Source organism: Callithrix jacchus, chromosome 4 (assembly GCF_049354715.1).
Source record: "Callithrix jacchus isolate 240 chromosome 4, calJac240_pri, whole genome shotgun sequence".
Classification (NCBI taxonomy): Eukaryota; Metazoa; Chordata; class Mammalia; order Primates; family Cebidae; genus Callithrix; species Callithrix jacchus.
The window spans coordinates 145004750-145030147 of NC_133505.1; the positions used below are offsets into that span (position 1 = coordinate 145004750).

The 25398-nt window shown below is 40.6% G+C and overlaps 1 protein-coding gene across 4 annotated transcripts in view; it reads left to right on the forward strand.

The window, feature by feature from the left end:
* Positions 1-25398, forward strand: part of ARFGEF3 (ARFGEF family member 3) — a 182280-nt gene that overhangs the window by 73608 nt on the left and 83274 nt on the right. For 3 of the 4 annotated variants that reach the window (XM_035296841.3, XM_035296844.3, XM_035296842.3), the window contains 5 exons: positions 3740-3862; positions 8077-8119; positions 10347-10425; positions 18671-18775; positions 20287-20620. In XM_035296841.3, coding sequence (XP_035152732.2) covers positions 3740-3862; positions 8077-8119; positions 10347-10425; positions 18671-18775; positions 20287-20620 — 684 coding nt within the window. The remainder of the gene's footprint in view (positions 1-3739; positions 3863-8076; positions 8120-10346; positions 10426-18670; positions 18776-20286; positions 20621-25398) is intronic. The other variant, XM_078370168.1, reaches the window with a different exon arrangement.

A 25398-nucleotide genomic window follows, 5' to 3' on the forward strand; every position in this document is an offset into this window, starting at 1 on the left:
ATGATTTTAACAAAGCAGTGCCAACAACTCCATTCAAATGGAAAAGATAAGGTAATTGCCCAGTTCAACAAAGTGAAGGTCATAAGTATTTTACAAAGCTAAGCACATTTTTATTGTGGCATCTTCTTTAATATTTGTGATCCCTTTGAACAATATATATTGCGCGCGCATGTGTGTGCGCGTGTGCGCGCACGCTATGTTTCACTGTGCAGCTTAATATTAAATATGTTAGTGATTCCTTCCTGAGTTTAACCTAGTACTGTTATCTGTCAGTCTGCTTACTCGATGATGTAATGCTTTTATTGCTTATGTATGGCCTGCAGACTTGTGTTTTCTTATTCTTTTTCCTTCTACTTTTGGGGTTGTTTTGCATCATTAACCATTTGTGTTTGCTCTCAGTTCTGTTTAGCATGTTATGAAGCTGGATGTCTACAAATCAGTGAAATAAACCAAGCGTCCCTTATAACCTCATCACTGCCCTGCATCTTTGTGTGTTCCTTGTGATCAGGTGCCTGTAGGGCTTTTCACAAGGTATCTGCCTTGGCCCTTTGAGCCTCTGGCAGAGGGGCAGGACTTAGGCTTTCCCCGTGTTGATTCTGCATTATGAAATCAAAAAGCATGGGCAGGTACAACCAATAATGGGCAGAATAAAAGAAGAAACTGATTAGCTCTTTCCCAGAAATTCAGCCTGCCTTTGGACTTGGTTTTCTCTTAGCTGCTCTGATTCAGTGTGCTCATTTAATACTGCTCTGAAGTAGAAAAAAAACAGTAAAAATAGTTGGTCTGGAATACAATGAACAGGTTTAAAAAATGGAAACTCTAGCTAGTTCTATGAATCTTAATAGTTTACCAATATATTAGTATTACAGGAAGTTTAAGAAACTTTGCTTTAGAAGATATCAGGATAGCTGAGAAAGCATTTCTTTCTGGGTACCTAAAGAGAGCCATGTCATCAAATACATGGTAATTGTTATATTTAATGGGATAGCCTTCAGTCTTTGTACTCCCAACTTTAGCCAAATGAGCTTCTTAAATTAATACTTTTTTTAGCTGAGTAAACATGCTTACCTTTTTCCTGAATAAAATGTTTCCTGCATTAAGTCATGACCAGTGTTAATACCTAAAGTATTAGCAACCAAACACTAAAAACAGTGCTGGCATTAAAATTAAAAAACAAAAACTTTGATATTTGGAAAGTTCTTGTCTGTTTACAGCACTGCATTATCGAAAATCCAATTCCTCATGTGTGCACTTTCTTTCATGAGTCTAAATTTTTTTAACAGATTTCATAGTTTTATGTCTCTTAGTATTCAAGAGAGTTTATATTAAGTGTGTAATACAGCTCTCAAAATAGCTCCTCTTTCATCTGTAATGCTTTTAAGGCTTAAAATTCCCCCCAAAGTTTAAAATGTCAGAGCTTAGAGATCTACAGTTAAAAAGATTTCTGAGGAAATGTAAGATTTAAAGAAAACTGTTAAATTATGAAATACAAATGATACATGAAGGTGAGTTTGGCTTCATCAAAGTGAATCACTGCACTCATTTAGATGATTTTCGAAGTTTTAAAACCATTTCATCACATACAAAAGTAGAAATATTTCAGGGGGGTAGGTATGGTCTCTGTCACCCAGACTGGAGAGGCATGGTATCATAGCTCATTGCAGCTTCTACCTTCCCAGGCTCAGGTGATCCTCCCTTGCCTGGAGCTCGGACTATAGGCATGCACCCCAATGTCTGGCCAATTTTTGTTTTTTTTGTAGAGATGGGGTTTTGCCACATTGCACCCAGGCAGATCTCAAACTCTTGGGCTCAAGCCATCCAGCCACCTCAGCCTCCCAAAGTGTTAGGATTACAGGTGTGAGTCACCACATCTGGCCTGAAATATCTTTTTTTCTAAGCGTGCATAAATTACTATATCTTCAAATCCGCTGTATCCATGATAATTTGAGAAAATGAATTAAAAGTCACATGCCCTAATTACTTTTATGAAAAACAAACACTTTATAACTTGCTTTTGCTTCTTAACTATGAAATGAATTAATCTAGGCCAACTTTCAAATGCAGGTTTGGGGGTTGTTGGGTTTTGTCCAGGTTGAGAAGACTGCCTTTTTTTTTTTTTTTTTTCAAATATAGTTTTTCGGTTTCAAATGCTCCTTTGAAATACTAATAAGAGATAAAGTAAACTTAAAAAAATGTGTGTTTACCTAGTTAATTCTGCTAGGTAAACATAGGCATGGCAGAAAGAAAAAAATAACATGAGGCCTGGAGAAAACTCAGCTTAAGCAGAAGCAGCAACAAAGATTAAAATTTAGTCTCTTGCCCGTCTCAGTTGTCAGTCATTAAATTAAATTTGTCATGTAGGTGAGAACCCTATATTTTCATTATAAATAATCTTAGAGTTATTCCTAGAAAAAATAATTTAGGAAATTATATACTTTTTTTTGTTTTTGTGTGTCTAAATATGTTTTGTAAAATTGAAGGCCTTATAGAGAGGGAAAAAAAGGTAGGCACATTTAAAGCATGCATTTTCATGTCTATCCCTGTGGCTTCCAGAAGAATTACAGGCAATAAAATATAGCATTAAGAGAAATACCTAATGTAGATGACGGGGTGATGGATGCAGCAAACCACCATGGCACATGTATACCTTTGTAACAAACCTGCACGTTCTGCACATGTACCCCAGCACTTAAAGTATAATAAATTTTAAAAATCTGAAAAGTCATGACTTATAGCATCATATTATCAAATGAAAGATTTTTTTTTTCTAGTTGAGATTTCTCCATGTAGTAGCCACCATCAAGTCTTTTGAGGCTCAACTAGGCATTGAGACTTGCAAGATCCAGATAGGCCACCCTTGGTTTTACATTCACTTTGCAGGACACAGGACCCGAAACATAGCAGGATAGTGTTAGGCATTGTTATTCCCAGGGTCCTCAAAGCTGCCTAGGGAAGAAGCTCCAGCTCTCAAATGATAGCATAGGTGCAGGGAGATGAGAGCCATCTCGGTGAGTGCAGTCACCTTGGTCTAGAAGCCCCATATTCCACACAGGACCAGTATTTCTGAAACAACTCTATTAGCAGAGTTTGCAGAGTTCCATCAGAGGATGTGATCAATTAGAAGAGTCAGTACCCCTAGGGAAGCCCACCAGGCATTTACAGTCTGTTCACCGTTATCTCAATTCAGATGCAGCATAGTAATTTGGAAACATTTTTGCCATAAGCCATGCTACCTAGTAACACAGCTGATGTTCTACCTTTATGAAATTTCCAGAAGAACACAGCTAGACGTTTGACCCAAGGTCAAACTCATTCATAGAGCAGGAGAAAGGGTTTTGCTAACCCTTTCCACACACTTCATAACCTAGGAGTTAATAAATTCTGTTCTATCTTACCACAAAGGGAGCTTTTTGTGATTAATTTCCAGCCATCTGAGTTGGTTCTAGATATAATTATTTGGCACATCTAAAAATCACTAATTTTCATTCTCCTATGACGCTGAAAGGAACAGGTTGTAAGAGTGGTAATCCTTAGGGAAATACTACTTTTCCTATATGCTTAAAAACAAATTTCCAGGAATTTAAAATATATTTAGTTACATTTAGTAATAACTAGTCCTAAATCAGGCTGACTTTCTGTTTAAGAGGGATTTGATATCCTCTCCGGTTAATCCCAAAGAATGTTGCTAATGAGCTGATACCTGCAGAGCATGTGTATTGCTGTCTTATTTCTTTACCAGGTGTGCATTGAGACATACATAAGCAGCTGTCACCAGCGTAGCATAAACACTGCTGTGCGGGCAACTCTCAGTCAAATGCTGAGTGACTTGACTTTACAGTTACGGCAGAGGCAGGAGAATACGGTGAGTCTGTGATACTCCCACGTTCATCACCTTCCTGGGGCTCCTCCTGCCAGGGCTGCCTGCCTACTGAAAACAGTAGGAAGGGCTTGCTTGTCTTAAAAGAACATTTGTTTGTATAAATTAAGCTATTTAGATGTTTTCTTGTTTCACCCCAAAGCTTCAAGAACTGCTTTTCCTTACAATTTTTGTAATTTTTTAAGTCATGGTTTTGAAATTTTTTAAATCATTGTTTTGGCCGGGTGCAGTGGCTCGAGCCTGTAATCCCAGCACTTTGGGAGGCCGAGGCGGGTGGATCACGAGAGATCGAGACCATCCTGGTCAACATGGTGAAACCCCGTCTCTACTAAAAATACAAAAAATTAGCTGGGCATGGTGGCGCGTGCCTGTAATCCCAGCTACTTAGGAGGCTGAGGCAGGAGAATTGCCTGAACCCAGGAGACGGAGGTTGCGGTGAGCCGAGTTCGCGCCATTGCACTCCAGCCTGGGTAACAAGAGCAAAACTCCGTATCAAAAAAAAAAAAAAATCATTGTTTTCAAACCTCTCTTATTGAAAATGTTTATTAGAAATATTGTGATGCATTAACACATATTGGAAGTAAATCTGAAATTAAGAAAAATGAGTAGAGTTTATGACATGTTTTGAGGTTGGATGTGTTTCCCTTTGTTAACTAAAAGGTGGCAGGAGGCCTCCCTCATCTGCTGGGGCCTTCAGGGTGAAATTGAGCTGGTTTTTCTCTCTGTCATCAAAGCCCACTAGAGCTTTTTGCTCTGAACTTGAACAGATTGTCTAAAATGAGTGTTCCAGGGGAAAATGTAAGTGTAATTGGTTTCTTGTATATATTATCTTCTGGGAATGTTAATGAGAGGATGATTCCTCTTCAAACTTGGTGTTTTGTGTTGTTTTAAAATCTGCCTCTAATGATTTAGATTAAAATCCTTTTGAAATCTGTAAGGAATGTTCTGAATGACATTAGTTATTTGTTCAAATAGAAAATCTCAGTTACAGTCCCAGATATCTCAGAAATTAATTTTATAAAAAATAGGATTTCTTATTTAACTTCAACTATTTGTAATTATTTTTAATTTCAATTATTTTCTAATTTTTAGAAAATTACGGAGTTGAAGGGAACCTTAGAGATGATCTAGTCAAATTCTTTGCTCCTCATTTTATAGATGGGAAGATGAAGCTCAGAAAGATGAAACTGAAATCTAAAATTAATGAGCTTATCAATGAAGGAGCCAGAATTAAACCCCTGGTCTCCTAGCTGACCGCCAGGGCGACTTCTCAGTTAATATGTGCTCTAGCAGCCAGTGTTGAAAACAACACTGATCCAAAAAAATAAATATTGATTTTTTTTCTTTTCTGTTTGCTATATCCAAAGCCTCATTTCTATTAAAAATTGTTTTAACTTGAGATATTTTTATTACTTTAGCTTACCCCTTGCTAAAAACAATTTTATTTGTAGTAGGATTTTGAATGTAGGTGGTATGGGAATATTTAATTTAAAAGAAATTAAAATAAATGTAAAACATATTGAGAGAAAAAGTGTTTTTACTGGGCACAAATCTAAGATGTTAAGATTATACACTCATAATTCATCCATACTAAATGACAACATGATCAAACACTATATTAATAATATCTTAATATTTTTAAATGAAACATTTAAATCAAACTTTGTATCAAAGTGCTTTCAATTATATGAATTTATTTAATCTTATTTTAAAATTTTTAAGTAGGAGAGTATTAGGTTTCAAGTCAAATACCCCAGCATTTTAGCTCATATTGCTCTTCTATAAGATGGCAAAGGTGTAGTTATGGAGGTCCAGGTGATACTGTAGAGGCTCTCAATCTCTGTCCGGTGTATTATGTGGCTAATCAGCTTTCTGGTCCTGCTCATCACCGACCATCTGGACTCACCCCAACCGGAGGCAAGATCTCAAATTAGGTGGAAAATTGGTGTTTCCTGTTACTTCCTTTCTGTTACTTATGTGGTCCCTGGAAATGTGATTCCATGTCCCGGAAAACATAGTTCTCAGGATGCTGACATTTGAAGCATTTGTGATGTCCAGTGGAGGGCGTCATAAGTTTTGCCACGTAAGAATTAGGTTATTTTTTTAAAGCTCTTAAAGTGGAGCAGTCTGTGGGAATGGAGAGGTTTGTTTTAAAGAAGCCACATACTTCCCTGGGGAACGCTGAGCATTACCTGGGGAAGATGTGTATATTTTCTAGCACAGCCTATCACTGTGTAAAAGAAAATTTTTAAAATCTCAGGACCCCCACATTCCTTATGCCAAGAGAAGGTTAAGCCTGGAGGTGAGTCATGCAACACCCTCTTCCAAATGAATTGCTACCACTAGCGTTCTGCAGTAGCAAGACTGCTGCAGAAGGGTAAGAAGAGGCCTCAGGCATATCCAGATGACTGCCCGAACAGATCACTCATAAGTATAATATTTGCTGGCCTCCCATAAACAAGGACATGCCTATTGTTAGTTTAGGTCCGAAATCTAAATCTAGCTCCTGAAACTAAAGTCTGTTTGATTCCACACTGCTAATGTCGATTACAAGCCCATCTTCCCAGGTGCAGAATAAAGACAAGATCCATCATTCCTCTATCTACCCAGAGATATCTGCATAATTGATTCTTCCTTTACTCCAGTTTTTTTCTTCAAACATTCACTTTATGTAAAATTTAGATTTGCTGGGTACTAAGTAAAATCTCACAAGCATGTTACTGCCTACCTGCCCTTCTTCCTACATGCCTTTCTCCCTCCTTTAAGAAAATGTAGAAACCTCCTGAAAACCTTTTCAGAAAAACAGCCACAGGTGCAGACAGCTATAGGTGTGTCTGTGGCTCACATTTTTCCTGGTAGTGCCCTAAAGCTAGCTTAAACCTCATTTGATTGAGATACTTACCTCAGTCACTCATTTCAGTTATCAACTGGAAGGACATCCCCTCAAAATCAGGAAGGTGAAATGCAGTGGAAATAAAATAAATAATGTAGAATGCCAAAATCATTAGCAGGATGTATATCTTCAGCCTGATGTTTATCCCCAGCTGCACACCCAGGACAGATGATAATTTTGATTTTGTATCATCACAAATCCTACATATTATCCAGCTTTATCATCAAATTATTTTAGGTAACCCAAGCTATTGTTAAGTTGTAAGTTACTAATTTCAAAAAGTAAAGTTGCTACATTTTAATATTTGGGGCTGAAGTTTGGAGGGATTGGATTCTCCTACCCTTAAATACAACTCAGATGTGTTTCCTCCGTGAAGTGTTGTTCTCAACTTGACTTTAGCCATTCTCAGCTGTAGATACTGACATAACATTTCACAAAAGTTGCTGTGGAAACAGCTGACTTGCAAATTAATGAATAGAGAATAGTAGATACATGTGCCTGTAACAAGTTTAAAAATTAAATCACCGTGGGATGAGTTACATGTCTGGTAATTAATTGGCATGAAAATACCTCCTTATTATCCTGGTGCAAAGAGGTAGGAAGAATAAAGCACCACCTTCTAGTCTCAGCTCAGTAGTCGCTGAGTTATCCCTGCAATGGGAAGTAAGTCTGATTATTTGTAAACGTCTTTTTCTTCCAATTTCCCTTCCCTCACAGTTCTGTCTTTGTCCTCATAGTTCTAGATGTGCCTAGCCCAGAGCAGCTGGCTAGATGCAGTTAATATGCTCACCATCAAATACGAAGATGGAGCTTCTGACCAGTGGTTATCTTTGGACCTGTATCTTGAAGTCCAGGAACCTAATTCTTCTTATGGTCAAGAGTCTGTATTTAGCAGGGACCATGCACAGTGTCAGCTGTAGCCTTGGAATAAGTTGTTTTCTGTGCAAAATTAACTAACCTCTTTAGCCAGGCATTGCCCCAAGTCAGCCCAGCATCCTGGAATCGTGGAAGTTTAAGTGCAGCACGGGGTTTAAACTTCTGGCAAGTGTTCACGTTTGCACGGACACTCTCGAATGAATTATTTGGGGAACTGATAAGCTTAGTTCCAGACATCATAATCTTTCCCATAAACACCATGAATAATGAAACACTCTCAAGAGTTGGTGGATGGAGGGTGTGTTCAGGCAAGGTAGCTGAGCTCAGGGCACTGAGGAAGCCATTTTGTTTTCTAGAATTTTCCCATTGTTGAAGAGTCAGGATTTTTCTTGCCTGAATCTCCTAATTGTGTGTGTATCTCCCTTACTAGATAATTGAAAATCCAGATGTCCCACAGGAATTCGGGAATCAAGGTATTGCATTTGATTTGTACTAGTTCAGTTTTTAAAGCATGTGTGAGAATGCCTACTGTGTGCTTGGAGTGAGGAGTACAAAGACGGGTAGGAGTTCTCCGGTTGTTTTACCATTCTCAGAGGTTGTGCTTGGCTCTTCCTTAGGTGGCATTATTTAATCAGCTGCTGTCTTCCTTCTGTTCCTACATTCACTTATGCCAACCACACCTGTTCCTGATCCAACTATGTGAGGGAAATTAACTCTTCACATACCTCTCATTTGGAGGCTGGCGTTGTTAGTTACTTCATTCTCCATGAAGTCATGTTTAATTGCTAAAATGAGAATAACTGGCTAGAAGATTGTAGAAACCTGATTGGCATACAGTGTTACTGCACCAGATTTATGTTTGTCAAATACCAATTTTTGAGAAGAATTGTGAGTCAGCTCACAGGGCCTCTTGCAAGACAGCCCAATTTAAAGATCAGCTAAAATCAAGTTAAGGAACTTTTTCAGTCTGACCCCAGGAAATGAAAAAAATACAGAAGTCCACATATAACTAACCAGCAATTTAATTTTTAAAAACTGGTTTGATAATATTGTTTTCTGAAAGAGTTATGCAAAAATAGTATCATCTGATTAAAAACTGAAATACAGATTTTATTCCAGACTTTATTCAGTAATTTTAAAAATATTGGACAAATCTGCTTTTCTCTTACATTTGCCAGTTAATAATAATGAGAAGGAGATAGTGGTGACGGGGAGGAAAAAAAGGGAGAGAATAAAAAGGAGAGAAACAGCTAGGCAGCCACAGTTAGGAGAAGAGTATTTGAAAGAAATGAGAAAGAGACAAGCCTTAAGTCACATTCTAAAGCATCACTAAAAACATTGTATTGTTTTAGTCCCATGATGCTACATCCTTGGGCTGAGGACAGGAAGGGCCCTTTTAAGTTGGATGCTCTCAGTGACATACACTAAGATGTTCCATCTTCTTTTGCCCTCTTTTTGGCTATGGTGTTCTCATAAAGGCTTCACTTTAATGTAGGATGATTTTATAAACTAAGAAGGGGTTCTACTCTTCTTGGTCAAGGATACATCTCTAAAAAATATAGTCGTAAAAAATTGACAGAGGTACTCATTTGACGTTTATCTAAAATTGAACTTAAGGATTACTTGTTTGGGTTTTATTAATCTTAAACTTTTATCACTGTAGCTTATTTTTCTTTTTTCTTTCTTTCTTTTTTTTTTTTTTTTTTTGCTACATTCAAAATCTTAATTCTGGGGACCAGAATTTATTTTTCTTTCTCTGCCCTCCTCCAACTTTTACTTTCTCTCTTACACACTTGCCATTTTTTCTCCATCTTTCTCGATGTCACCATCATTCATTCATTTATATATTCATCAGACACTTAGCGCCACATTTGTGTAGATCTTTACAAGTTTTTATTTTAGAAAAGAAGTGTTCCCACGTGCTATTTCATGTAGCCTGACAATTCTGTGAGATTGGTATTGTTTATCCCATTTCTACCAGAAAAAATCCTGAAGTTTACTCAAGCTCACACAGTCAGCAAGTTGTTGATGTGTAGTTGAACAGATTTCAAATTTCAGCCTTTTTCCCACTATCCTTCTGTGGGAGTTTTGGTTCTAGTTTCTGGAAACTAGACCACATTTGGAGAGAAATTTTATTTTTCTGTTGCTTCAGTATCAACAAAGACCATGTGCCCTGCAGATGCTGAACAAATAAAGCAGGTAAAGATGGTGGCTAAATTATTTTGCCCCTTTTTTTCTGATTTCTTAATTCCAAAGCCCATCTTTTCCCATGCTGCTTTATTTTATCTCTCTGGGATACAACTCCAATCAGCTCAGAAGACCCAGAAATTCAAGGATCAGAATAAGGAATACATGCATAGTCCATTAGCCTAAATATTAAGAAAATTGCTGTCCATTGTGATGTTTTTTGAAATTACTGAATTTCCCTTTGTTAAGTGCGAGATAATTTTATCGATAATAAATAATCTGTGATTTTCTTTCTGGACTATCTTTTGAACGTTTTGCTTTAGAGAGAATAATTAGACTTAATTCCTGTCTTTTCCGTGATCCTCACTTTGGTGGCCTCAGGGCTTCTCCACATCTGAAAATCATCTTTTCAGTCTGGAAAGCCATCTAAAGTGGGAGATGGGAAGGACAGTTCAGGGAGCTTGTCGTGCCTCCTGTTGATGTCACATGCCTGTAACCTCCTCTGTTTTGAAGGGTCCACGGTGGAGTCCCTCTGTGATGATGTTGTCTCTGTACTCACCATCCTGTGTGAGAAGCTGCAAGCTGCCATCAAGTAAGTGCCATGACCATTGCCACTTTTTCTTACCAGTCGTCTACTTCTGAAATAACCTTTGTCTACAGTGTCACTTCAGATGACAGATTATAAGATTTTAGGAGCCCTCTCCACCCCACCGCCTTCAACACTGGTATTTACCCTTAAATAATATATTCTGAGATTTGGGGCAATTTAAATTACCACATACCATTTCTAGAGTACGTCATTTTCTGATGTGACAATGGGGAAACAATACCTTACAGAGAACAGTTCCTTCCTGGAGCATGGAGCCGAGTGGGAAGAATCTTGGGCTGAGTGCTAGTTGGTGTGAGAGCCAGTCCTATCTCGGTCAGATCTCAGCTGTGTCCTGGTGCATGACTCTTCTCATCAAACTCTGCTGCCCTTTCTTCCTCTGTCAAATGACAGCATTGGACTGTATAATCTTTCTCTATTTCTTCTACCATTCCAGAGCCTATGAGCTCACACACCTGCCTTTAAGAAGACCATGTTACTCTTTAACTTTTTTTGCATATCAGCTTAATCAATGTATGAGTTCACTTAGGTGATGTCTGCTGCTCCAGTTTTCCATGCAGTCAGTTAACAAGACAACCTATGTATGTGTAGTAAAGCCAAATCATAAAATGCCAGACTTTCAACATGGGATGAAAAGTCTCTACCAGCTACATATGTCATGAATTGCAAAATTCTACAACACAGTACGAATCAGAAGTACCCTTTGAATTATGAAAGACATTAAATTATCATTCATTGGTAACTAGGATATCTGATAATGCAGAAAACTCGTTGAATTTTAAATGCAGTAATGAGTTGGGAGAAATAGTCTAGTTATAGGCAAGAATGAGTTCTCTCACTTTGCTGGAAACATTGCAGAAACTCATTGTGTTGTTTGTTTTGCTTTCAGTTTCTCAGAAACTTAGGATTATTTTTAAGCTAAGCTTAGAATTACTCTTAAAAGTTGTTACCAAATGGTTTCTTCATCAATTCTTCTGTTGTTCTTGTAAGTCATTTCTATATTTTGACCAAAGTAAGCTCTCTTTGTTCAGGCACTTCAAGGTCAAATAGAGAATAAAATGGTGGTACCAGGGTTGGGGTGGGGGAGGGCAAATAGGGAGATAGAAGGCAAAGGATTCAAAGTAGCAAATGTGTAGGTTGAATAAATAAAGATTCAGATATACAACTTGGGGAATATGGTTATTAATAGTGTATTGCGTTCAGGATTTTTGCTAAATCCACTGGGATGTGGATGGATAGTGGGAGGGAGTGAGTAACTCTGTGAGATGATGGATATGTTAATTTGTTTCACTAAAGTAACCATTTTACTATATATATAAATCCTATTACATCATGTTGTAAACCTTAAATATGCACCATAAAATTTATTTTTAAAAATGAAAAGGCCTATTTAATATATGGATAGCATAAACCAAAAAGAAATAGCACTTAACTTTTCCCCTACCCCCACCTTCAAATTTCTCCCATCCCTGGACCCTGGCAGACTAGGCAGGCAGCAGGTTTGGGCTTCCCCCAGCTCAGGAGTGCTGAGTCTTACAGCAGATGGATGTAAATAGTGCTGCTGTACCCTGCTTAGGTCCCCATCTTTCCTGACCATGGAGTGTTGGAACAATGGAGCTGGCACTCAGATTACCATCATAACTGAGGGGTCTAGCACCAAGTGCAGCAGCCCCCATATGTAAAGCCCCATGCCACCCATTTGCTTGGGACAGTCCCAGATGATATCTTTTGTGTAATAATTATAATTACCCTCCTTTACTCTCAAAGGTGTTCTGGTTTGGATAGGTCATGTGTTCACTCTACCCATCAGTGACCAGAGGTCTGATCTCTTCTAATGCTAATTCCTCCCCGGCCCCATCCAGTTCGCCTCCATCATAATACAGGCAGCTGGTATAGCAGAGCTGGAATATGTTTCTATTGGCACATTTTCTCCTAAGACCCAATTACCAGTGGTATTTAATCACTATTGGCTCAACTACATTATCCTGGTTGGATTACCTGGGTTAAAACCCATGCTCTGTCCCTTACTGGCATGTGACTCCAAAGATCTGAACAACCCTAAGCTTGTGTACCCTATAAAATAATTAATAGACTATTATAATTACTGTAATATTGTATGGAATGTGATATTAGTAATGTAAAACACATTCGTGTTTTTGGAAGATTGAATGAGAAAATTCACTTAAAAGACTGCCAATGCACATCAGCCAAAGAGCTCCAGGAACGCCTGAAGTTAACAAGATTCATTTTATTAACTTCTTATATGAGGGAGCGTAACCACAGGACAGTCAGTAAAAGGGTGTTCAGAGGGGTCATCCTAGGATTTTAGCATGAGTTAGGTGATTTCGAGCGGGTTAAAAATTGAGCGTTCTGTTCAAAGTGGGTGCTGTCAGAAAGTAGGGGCAATTCTAGCATTGGCCATCTTAATTTTTTCTAGCAGACAGGACGAACAGATGGGAGCTAGAGCTGTCAGAGAAGAGGAAGTGAGAGTCACTTAAGGGAGAGGCACGTTTGTTCATTTTCGTGGTCATACTGAGCCCTTTTAAAAAAGACTGTTGAGGCATGGTCATTGACTGGCTTCATCCTGTTTAGCGCAGTCATGGTGAGTCCTCATCTGATGTTAATACCTGGGAACTTGTTTGTGTTCACCAGAGGACACCACAACCTAACTGGTGGCAGCCAGGTACTGCCAGCTGTCAGAGATGCTTCTCCCCAACCCCTGCCCCACCCCCCAGGTCTTAGTATTGGCAGGGAATAGAACAAAGACCACCAGAACTATAAAGAATACGAAGACTGTATTTGTTACTTCACAAGCAAGGGAAACTAATTAGCTAAACTCTTTTTTTCCTGAATAGTGTTCTAAGTGCTAGAAACATGGGAGAGGCTCACAGTAGTTATGCCAGTTAGTAATTAAAACCTAGCCAGAAGTCAGGAGTTTGAGACCAGCCTGGCCAACAGGGCGAAATCCTGTCTCTACTAAAATTACAAAAAAAATTAGCTAGGCATGGTGTTGGGCACCTGTAATCCCAGCTACTAGGGAGGCTGAGACAGGAGAATCACTTGAACCTAGGAGGCAGAGGTTGCAGTGAGCTGAGATTACGCCATTGCCCTCCAGCCTAGGCAACAAGAGCAAAACTCTGTCTCAAAATAAATAAATAAAATCCTAGCCAGCAGGATAAGGCAGAATGAGTCTATAGGCCCATCAAGGATAAACTTAAAACCTAAGTCAGAAAAGAGTCTTAGACTAGGTACAGTGAGTGCCTGGTGTTATGGAGTTCAAGTTCATCGTTCTTTAAACTTGGATGGCTCCAGCCACCCAGGAGCACCCATCAGCTCAAGGAATCCCCTTCATCTGTAGAGCAACCATATGACCTGGTTTACCTGAGAGAGTTTAAGGTTATGCCTATAATGTAATTATTACAAGCATTCTGTTTTTAAATCTAGGAAATATTGCTGTAAGTGGAATTATTTTTAATTGTGCAGTGTCTAGTGTGTAGTAAATATTTGACATACATTTGCTCTAAACTGGTTTGTTTGCTTTTAGAATAGTTGCTGCTATTTCTAGTTGTCATGCAGTTCGGAACACTAGGCTGTGTACATCAGAAATTTGACTGTAGGTTGTTAGGAAAATGCATTGTACAAACATTGCAAATGCACACACGCACAGCACATATTAGAAACTAGAGGTTGTAAATTTCAGTTACTGAAAAACACAGCATTTCTTAGCCATATGACTTGAGAATAATTGTTTTGTTTTTGTGGGGTTTTGTTTTTTTTTTTTTTTTTGAGGGGTGGGTTTGAGACAGAGCCTCACTCTTACCCAGGCTAGAGTGCAGTGGCGCGATCACAGCTCACTGCAACCTCTGCCTCCCGGGTTCAAGCAATTCTCCTGCCTGAGCCTCCCGAGTAGCTGGGATTACAGGTGCACACCACCACACCTGGCTAATTTTTTACATTTTAGGTAGAGACAGGGTTTCACTATGTTGGCTAGGCTGGTCTCCTGGTGGTTCATGCCTGTAATCCCAGCACTTTGGGACCCAGGTGTGCAGATTACTTGAGGTCAGGAGTTTGAGAACAGGTTTCAAATGGAGAAAATTATTCACATGCACATTTTTCTAGGATTTCTCATTGTACATTGAATCAAAGATGGCTTTAGGCATGTTATTTTGGAGCTTAATGGTTTTATAGGATTCTCATAGTCTTGCTTGATTTTCCAACACAATTCCCCTGGTCACAGTTCTGCCTTTATAAATTGATTGCTTTGTTTGATTTTGGTATTTGCCATCATGACTCCATTACCCTAAGATGGGGGACTTCTGCTAAAGATGCTGGGGGCACAGGATGCTTGACGTAGCTGTAAGGGAAGGCCTTTATGTCTACCTGGTAAGATAATTCCTTGCCCTGGCTGCTCTCACCAGAGACCAGCTTCTGTTCATTCTCCTTGCTAAGTTTTCACGTATGTGCCATTTCTTCTGATTTTGCTACCGTAATTCCTTTATTTCTATTAGCTAGATTGATGCCTCTTCTACTCTCTGAATAGGTTCTTTCTCGGAAATCACACCAGGATCAGTATTTACCCTCAACAGCCATTTCCAAAATCACTGCCTCATGGGGCTTTAGCTCTGTAGAGGTATGTGTTCATGATATGCTTGGTCTCTTGGGAGGATTCAGAAAATGTATTCAGGTACTCAGAACACTCCCTCGCATGCCTTGGAGATGTGGTATTAATAGAGTCCTATATTAGGCAAGTTAAGTTACATGATGCTTTTTAAATCCAAGAATTTCTGGAAGGATAATTGGGCTTAGAACGACACTTATTCTCTGCCTGTTTCCCACCACTCTTTCCCTGCTTCCCTCTCCTCCTAGAACAGAATGTTAGAGCGAAATCTATACCAACGCAGGCTTGGAATTGATGAGGCCCACCGAAGCATTCCTACTGTCTGTCTGAATTCCATTTCACTCCTTACACAATTAATTTCTTCTCTCCTTTTTTTTATCTAAATTCAAATCTATTTCTAAGGGAGGCAAAGTCAGTATGGTTCAAAACAAAATGAAACACTAAGAACTCCAGAGATAGAAAACGTGCCAGGTTGCCCTCCCAGTAGCCTTGCCAGGAAGGGTGGCTGCTTTGCCTTCATGGCCCGTGGGCCCATGCCTGAGTGTTGTTCTCTACAGATCATGTACCTGGGAAGAAATCCAGCGATGAGCAAAGAATGAGACCAGAAGAGACTCAGCCTGCCAGCCGTGAAAAGTGACTTACAGCCCTCCTAAGTAGACAGGTTTTTCCCTCGGGTGTTCTGAAGGATATGGCCGGTTTCTAGGCTATCTTTTGCCATACGCATTCTTCTTATGTGTTCATGTAGGGACAGCTATTACAGGCATATACAGTGTGCATGTGTGTGTGTGTGTGTGCATCTAGTGGAAGGTGCTTACGTTTTAAACAGCTCCTTGAATGATGTGACTCATGCATGGCCACGATCACCTATTTTCCAGACTGCCGCAACCCACGGAAAAGCTGCTGCGATCAGTCTCCAAGGAGACTCTTAGGCCAGTTACCTTGGCAATGCGTTCCCTGTCAGCGAGTCTGATTCCCTGGGGGTTGTGATATTCACTGTGGCACACTTTGCCAATGGCTTGATGACTCATAGCTTTTCTGTGGACTTATTTCCAATGATTTCAGAAATTGACAGCGTTTACTGTCTATAGTTGCTTTAGTTTTATGGTGCTAGACTGACAGTTTGAAAGAAAAAGAGAAATTTTTGAATTGGAGCATTTCATAATTTTTCTTCTTAATAATGGGTCAAGTGATTGGTCAAAATGGTTAACTGAGACTGCAGTGAAGGCAATCCTTCCAGAAGGGATTTTTCAGATATGGCTTACAGTTGATGCCACGGCCCTCTGAACTGTCATCTCCACTCAATTTCTCAAAAAGCAAACATTAAGCATTCTGAAACACAAATCTGCTCATGTCACTCTTGTACCTGCAAATAAAGTCCAGACATCTTAGCATGGCCTGCAGAACCCTGCTTGATCGGGCCTCTGTCCACCTCTCAGGCTCTCACTCTGTGCTTTAGCCACAAACCTCCCAGCCCAAAATCCCTTCCTCCTCCACCCCCACATTTTGTCACACCTCTTCCTCTGCTTCTCCATGCCACAGTCTCCTCCTGAAACTTCATTTCCTATGGAAATGCTTTCTAAGAAGGTGCTCCTGCTGTGTGGTCTCATAGAGCCTTGTGTTAAGGTATTCATTCACAGCCCTTCCCACCAGTGCTTTGTCTCCTTGCTTATATGTCTGTCCAGTTCCATAAGAGTGAAGAAACCTGCTGTTTCCTGTCGAGAGCTACATCTTGATCAAAAGCATAGGGAAGCTTGTAGGACAAGAAGCCTAGAAATGTGAGTTCCTTTACTTGGCCCAAGAATGGCTCATCATTTCTTACTCTTCCTCCATCCATCACCTTCCTCTTGGCAAATAGTGATAATTTTTGTGAAGACTCAGGCTTTCCCCTTCTCTTCTTCCACCCTCTTCTTCCACTCACAGGGTATGGTAGACAGAGTATATCCAAATAGAAATGGCCTTCCCTTCTATAGCATAATAACATTATTTAATTATTATACAGCTCTCTTTGGACAAGGAAGATTTAGAATATGGGTCAGGAACCTTTTTCTATAAAGGGCTACAGACTCTCTCTGTCCCTTGTCTTTGTTTAGTTCTGTATACCTTAAAAGAAAATAAAAACAGTATTTTTAGTGCACAGGCCATGGAAGAATTTTGACAACGGTTTTTAGAGCATAGTATCAATGTCAGGGTATTTAATGGCGCATAAATGGAGAGTCCACCCCTCTTACTATCCTCTGTCTTACAGTCTCAGTTTGGCAACTGTATGGATGTAATCTCTGGCCTTGGCACTGTCTACCGTTAACTTTTCTTTGCTTCCTTCCTATCTCTTCAAGTGTCTAGTTGGCCTGTCATGAGCCTTACTGTTCCTTCCACCCCCTTCTCCTGGGAGTTACTTGAACTGTTAAAGATACTAGACTTCCTTTGGTCATTAATTTATTTTAAATTAGGAGAAAGAGACACAAAAATTATTTTTATAAGCAAGATTTTCCTTTTCCTTTCCTTTTCCTTTAGAGAGTCGGTGAGTGAACTCTCTAAAAACAGATTTACTGTATTTGCAATAAACATGTCCCTGAAAATTAAATTCTTCCCTAGCCCTATCTGTCACTCTTGTCAGCTACCTGGATTTTAATACTTTATAGTAGGCTGGCAGAGAAATTAATCTGGATATTAAGAAGGTGTTTCCCATAAGGTTGTCTGTTCTCTTAATCTGTCTCTGTTCTTTTATGAGGAACCCTATAATAATAACTTGGACACAAAATAATCTGTCCTTTGAAAAATCATGTTTCTTCAGTAAAGAAGAAAAGTCTAATGCAAGTTCATAAAGTGTTCAGCAATTAAAAGATAATGTGGCAAACAATCTCTTGAAAGGTTTAGATAATTAAACCTATTAAAAATTAGCATTTCTGGCATAAACTCTGGATATTAGCTAATATATAAATATTTATTTATTAATTGTGGCAAATGTACTATACCAATGTAAGATTTAGTAACAGGCTCAATATGGTAACTATTTCATGGTCAGTTTTCTACAAATCTCCAACTGCTCTAAAAGTAAAGTTTATTAGTTAAAAAAAAAATCACCCCAACTGTATTATTTTGCTGTAATAAAGTGCAATAGACTGGGTACCTTAAACACCAGTTGATTGTATTACAGCTCTGGCAGCTGTAAGTTCAAGAGGAAGGCGTGAGTGGGGTTGGTTCCTCCTGAGAGCTGAGAGAGAAGTATCTCCTCAGGCTTCTCTCCTTGGCCTGTGGATGACTGTCTCTTCCTATGTCTCTTCACACTGTCTGCCCTCAATATCTCTGTGTCCAATCTTCCATTTCTGGAAGGACAGAGTCGTAGGAGTAGCATCCCCCCTAGTGAACTGAGTGTAACTTGATCACCTCTGTAAGGACGTATCTCCAAATAAAGTCACATTCGGAGGTGCTAGAGATTAGGACTCCAACCTGTGAATTTTAGGAGACACACAGTTCAACCCATAATGCTAACCTTCCCTGAAAAACTAGCACTTTGGTAACGCCTACCATTGTTCTGAGTGTGTTTCCACACAGCACCTCTTTAATTTTGCCTTGTCTTACGTCTGGGTTTGTGTCGGCTCTGCTCCTCCGCAGTGACAGTCAGCAGCTGCAGCTTCTCTACCTGGAGTGCATCCTGTCTGTGCTCAGCAGCTCCTCCTCCTCCATGAACCTGCACAGGGGCTTCACGGACCTGATCTGGTGAGCACCCACCCCGATCCCCCGACACTGACGCCGACCTGAGGGCTGCTGCTGGTTCTTTCTCTGGGTCCCTCTCCCTGAAGTCCATGACCTACCAGCTGTACTTCCATCTGTGTGTAAATGTCTTATCGAGAAAGCAGGGAAATTGTGGCCAGGTGTGGTTGCTCACACCTGAAATCTCAGCACTTTGGGAGGCCGAGGCAGATAAATTGCTTGAGGCCAGGAGTTCGAGACCAGCCTGGGGAGCAAGATGAAACCTTGTCTCTACTAAAAATACAAAAATAGCCAGGCATGATAGTGGGGGGGAGGGGTTGGGGAGGGGTGGCGGCTCCTGTAATCCCAGCTTTTTCGAAGGCTGAGGTACGAGAATTGCTTGAACCTGTGAGGTGAAGGTTGCAACAAGCCAAGATCAAGCCACTGCACTCCAGCCTGGGTGACAGAGCAAGACTCTGTTTCAAAATAATAAAGAAAATAAAATTTCTTTATTTATAAAAATAAAGAAATAGTAATAATAAAGAAAGCAGAGAAATTGCTTTGTTGACATTCATCAGGCCAAAATCTGTGGAAAATCCGATGATGATTATGGCAAAAATACGCTTCCAGGTCCTCTTCGGTTTATATCATAAGATCATGAGAGGTCAGAACCAGGAGATTTTTCTGTGTTTTCAGCTCATTCAAAAAGCATATAACTCATGCAGGGGGCAAGAGGTACTGAGCTTTACTCCTAGCCCGAGCTCCATCTCTACCGGAATACCAGTCTCTTAATCATAGTCGGAGATTCCCAGAAGTGGCAGGCCCTGCAGGCAGCCAGCTGGTTGCTCTGGGTCCCTGGGCTTATCGACAGGAAGGAAGTCAAATGACAGCTGTATGGAATTTGCAATTAAATTTGCAAATGAGAAATAATTTTGTTATAGTAATGTGAAAATTTATAACAGCCATTTCACGTTTTGAGACCATTTCTTCACTTATGATGGTTTAATTTTTTTTTTTTTTTTTGAGACAGAGTCTCCTCCTGTCACCTGGGCTGGAGTGCAATGGCTCGATCTCAGCTCACTGCAACCTCCGTCTCCTGGGTTCAAGTGATTCTCCTGCCTCAGCCTCCCGAGGAGCTGGGGTTATAGGTGCCTACCGCAATGCCCGGCCAATTTTTTGTATTTTTAGTAGAGGCAGGATTTCATTATGTTGGGCAGACTGGTCTCAAACTCCTTAACTCCTTACCTTGTGATCCGCCCACCTCGGCCTCCCAAAGTGCTGGGATTAGGGGCATGAACTACCACGCCCAGCCTCTTAATGCCTCTCTTTTATTTGTTCATGCTAGCTTTATTTATGAGGAAAACTATTGTTGAAATACCCAGAAATGATAGACTTAGAAAAATGGGCAAAATGCCAAAAGAAGAAGCAGTAAAGAACCCCACTCTTTTGTGTCATTTGTGTGGTATCCGTTTACTCATAGAGTAAATTTGATCATTTGGCTTGTGGGGAAACTTACTTTTCTCTCCATGTCTTCCCAGGAAAAACCTCTGCCCTGCTCTTATCGTGATCCTGGGGAATCCAATACATGACAAAACCATCACCTCTGCTCACAGCAGCAGCACCAGTACCAGCCTGGAATCAGACTCTGCATCTCCGGGAGTATCTGACCATGGACGGGGATCAGGTTGCTCCTGCACTGCGCCGGCCCTGAGCGGGCCTGTGGCTCGGACTATCTATTACATCGCAGCCGAGTTGGTCCGGCTGGTGGGATCTGTGGACTCCATGAAGCCCGTGCTCCAGTCCCTCTACCACCGAGTGCTGCTCTATCCCCCACCCCAGCACCGGGTGGAAGCCATCAAAATAATGAAAGAGGTGAGGAGGCACTGGAGATCCCCACCTGGTTTACCAGGGGCCTGACTAGCATCTCACATACAAGAAGTGCTCAGAAAAGTTTTGCTAATCACTTGTGAGAACTTCATTGCTGCCTCATGGTATCCAGTAATGAATGCTGTCTCTTGAGTCAGTGCGTGTGTACATGTATTGTGAGCCGGGGCAGGAGGGGTCAGTGATGCTCACTGATACAAAACCGTTTGATAATTGAGCTCAGAGTCTAAAAGACTCTGTTAGATGTGCACCTGACCAGGGCCACGCCGAGATTTCATTCTGCTACCGTAGGTGCTGTGTGTGCAGATATATGTGTTTATTTACCTTTGCCAACATTGAATTTCAAAATGATTTTATACTCAGATTACACGTTATCAAAAAAAGAGCTTTGCCAGTCTCTGATTGCTAAGAGGAATCCCTTTATCCCATTCTTTTGCCTCATTTCTCCCAAATGTCATGACCCCAGTGAGAACATAAAGGTTGTCCAGATTGCAGTAGCCATCCCAGTGTGCTACCTCATGGTTTTGAGGCAGAATTAGGGTTATTTTGAAGGTTCTTCAAACAGAGATTCCTCTGCCTTCTCTCAAAGAATCAAAAAGAAAAGTCATCAGTGTTTTTGTGCTTGTGAACCTGTTCATAAAGGTCAGATTGCATTTCCTTTTGGTACCTCACCACCCCCCACAAAAAAAAAAACAGAGTAGCAAAATTCCCTTGTTGATGATTTATTTATTTTAAACAATCATTGCTGCCAGCCAGTATCTAAGACATTAAATTTGAATTCTTTCTTGGTGTTTTAATGAGATTTTATTGTAATGAGTATTGGATAGTTCTGACCCACTGTTTCTAAAAATTAAACAGTGGACCACATGTAATGGCTGGTTAAGAAAATCTGTGAGCCCACAGTAATAATTACCACTCTTTTTCTTGCCTGCTATATGCCAGGCACTTCATATATATTATCTTTATTATTTGTAATAAACTTGTGATGTTGTATATCAACTTTATTTATTTATTTTAAGACAGGATCTCACTATGTTGCCCGGGCTGGAGTGCAGTGACAATCATGACTCAATGAAGCATGGACCCTGGGTTCCAGTGATCCTCCTACCTCAGTCTCCAGAGAAGCTGGGACCTAGCTGTATGCCACCATGCCTAGCAAGTTTTTGTATTTTTTGTAGAAACATGTTGCCCAGGCTGGTCTTGAACTCCTAAGCTCAAGCAATCTGCCCACCTCAGCCTTGCAAAGTGCTAGCATTACCAGCATGAGCCGCCATACCGGGCCGTCAACTTTATTTTTACCAATTAGGAATATTACTTCTTTTCCCCACCAGAGCTTCAGGCAATGGAAATTAAAAGGCCAGCTTTAAGAACTGATCTTCACTAGGTGGTCGGGTACAACACAGCTTTGGAAGCCAGTGAGACTAGACCATTCTTTACCACTCAGACAGCAGTGGCCCTTCCCAAAAGTCCTCCCCTACACCTGTTGAACTTGCATCCTGGAGGGACAACTGTGGGCTTCCTCTGATTGGCAGATCCCCAGGAAGATAGGCAAGAAAGGGGCTAGCAAGGCATGCTCAGCTCCTTATCCTAAATTCACCAGTCGATCAGGGGCTGCTTCTGCACCTGGAAGAAAGGAGAGGAAGGGAGAAGAGAGGCCTAGAACTTTACTCCACTGGGTATTCCTCCTCGTAGAAGTGTCATGCCAAAGAAAATTCCCTCCCCCAAAAGAACTTGGGCTTTAGGAGGTCAAATGATTTCCCCAAAGTCCCAAAGAAAAAGAAAAGGTGCAAATCCCTGAGACTCGTATCCCATGGTCTTTTCCTGTATCATACTTACCACTGGATTTGACTCTCACAGTGCAGATGACCCCCAGCAGCCCCTTTCTTGGTGTTGGTTTAGCTGCCCATTTCAGGATCCTGAGTTTGAGAGTCAGGGTTTGAATCCTCTCTCTGCCACTCACTGGCTACGTGATAAAGGTACATCATTTAACTCTGAACTTAAGAGTTTTGTCATCCGTACATTGTTATAATATTCCACAGGCTGCAAGTTCAAAAGGCAATCAAGTTTGCCTAAGTACTTTGTAAGTATAAAGTGCTAAACAAATAGTTGGTGCACTTCTTACTATTCTAAGGAAGAGAAAAAACACATGGAGACTGAAAATAGCTGGTTCAATTCTAGCTGGCCTCCCTCTCCTGCCTGCTTTATTCCTTTTGTCTTACTGGACTTATGTCCATAAATCACCACTGTTAACAATTTTGTCATTGCCCAGAGCTCTTTAATGGCTCTTCATTGACTCTCCCATCAAGGCTGAGTTACTGTGCCCAGCTTCCAGAGCCTTCTTCCATCATTTGCATTTTCTATCACTTCCCAGGATGCACCTTCATTCCACCTAAATGACCTGCTTTGTTCAACTCCCACCTTCCCGCCTCTCTTCAGGTTCCCCTGTCCTTTATTTCTGTGGGCCACTCCCTTCTCAGAGTTGAGTGGTTAATTTCAACAGGCTAGACACTGCTGCCTGTTCACATTAGCTTATTTCCAAACTCCCTTAGAAAAATAATGTTATGCCCGTTTTCCAGATGGGAAAGCTGAGCCTCTGGGTGAAGAAAATCACTTGCCCAAAGTCCTTCACCTTGTGAGTCGTAAGGCTAAGATGGTGAAACCTGATGTTCTAACTATGGCTGCTGATTTGCTATCGAAATTCTCGTCCTTCACAGCCAGGCTTCCTCAGATCACTGATCGGGTTCTTCTTTAAATTCCATCCCGCCATTTAGCAATTGATTATACATTCCATCACACTGATGTTTCACAATAGAACGGGGAACGAGATGCTTGTCTCCTCAACTATACTTTTGTGTATAGATTGCTTATGTATGTTTGCCCCTAGTATTTCACACTATTATGCTTGAATCAGATTAAGTGTTTAGTAACTTTCAACTGAATGACATGTGGACCTGAAGACAATATGTCTACAAAGAGGCTGTTTTGTAAGCAGCAGCAATCTTTCTTTTCCCCTCAGAAATGACAGGCACTAGAGCGGTCACTGCCCATAGTAGAGCCACTTAGTGCCTGAATGCTAGGTAGATACTTTGCATGTGGCTTATGTAGGTCTCTAAATATATCTTAAATAATTTCCTTCATACTGCAAAAGGAAGTTAGTTATGTTTTCCTGTTCATACAGATGTTCTGGCTTTCCAAGGTCATGCTGCAGAGGTGAGGCTAGAATGTGATGGTAGCACTCAAGTTGCACATCCAGGTGGTGCTGCCCCAAAGAGCCCAGCAGACTAATTGGGGCCAGGATGTTCTGAAAAGCAGCGCCTCCACTTTATATGACAAAACCAATCATTTGGGAAACTTGGTAACCTAGATACCAAAATGTGCAGGGCTTATGCACACAAAGAAAACCGCTGGGTACCCAGGATGTTTGTTTAGCCTTTTGGAGTTGAACGCTTGGTGTGTTATTTCCCTGTTCTCATTCTAGTTGTCACTCTGCCATATGCACTGTGTGCCTATTGATCAAGGACATATAGGACATTTTGTTTTTCAAAGCACAGTCCCTTTTTTGTTTCTAATTCCCCACCCCACAAAATGAACAGTAATGAAAAAGTATGCCTTGCTTCCTTTTCTCTCCTGTGGCTCAGCTTTAGAAGTTCCCTTGTCTTTATGAGACCTTGGCACCCCAGCCACTGATCCCATATCTCTCGTTCCCACCTGAAGAAGCTGAGGTTAAAAACATCTTTTCCTTCTAGTATTTGTTGAGGGTTCTTCAGAAGCCTAATCAATCCATCCCTTTCCCTCCAGATCCTGCAACAACTGAGAAATAAGCACAAGACTGATGTGGGAATTAAAATAGATTATCTTGGGAGACCAAGATGGGCGGATCACCTGAGGTCAAGAGTTCAAGATCAGCCTGGCCAACATGGTGAAACCTCATCTCTACTAAAAATGTAAAAAAAATTAGCCTGGTGTGGTGACACACACCTGTAGTCCCAGCTACTTTGGAGGCTGAGGCAGGAGAATCACTTGAATCCAGGAGGCGGACGTTACAGTGAGCCGAGATTGTGATGCTGTACTCCAGTCTAGGTGACAGAGATTAAGTGAAAAAAAAAAAAAAAAATCTAATTTATTACCAATGAATATCTAATTTATTACTGGTGAAGCTGAATTTTAAACTGTGTTGGGATCCCAGGAGACAGTGAGGTTTTCCACTCCCTCTTTTGGAAATGCAGTTACCCTTCCAGCAAGAGATGGAGCATCCTGAGGCTCATAGGGTCCAGCCAGGAGGCTGCAGGCCTATAGGGTGGGGGTAGGGGGGAGAGATGGGGAAAAAGAGAGCCTGCCTGACTTAGGCCCAGCATTGTCACTCTTTTTTTGATGTCAACAAAAAGTGAAAGCTTAATTTCTGTTCCTCCTAGAGAGAAGAAGTTTTCAGTTTCTGTGGTAAGAACAAAATATGAAAAGAGGGAAAGAGGAGAGCCACTTAAAATACCGCTGTTTCTGTGTAATGGACCTTTTCCTAGCTTTGCTTGGAGTTATCAATCGCTTTGAAGATGAATGAACGGAACGATGGGACGTCTGCTGCAGGCGCACTGCATTAACCATCTTTCCTTGAGTTAATTTAGCCTCAGGTTGAAATTTCCTGTAGACTTCTACCATTATATGTTTATACATTAAAATGTGTTAGTAGTGAACAATTACTAACATATATGAGAACTTGTGAGAAGCTAGCAAAAGCAGTAAATGGGAAGATATTTATAGCTTTAACTCCT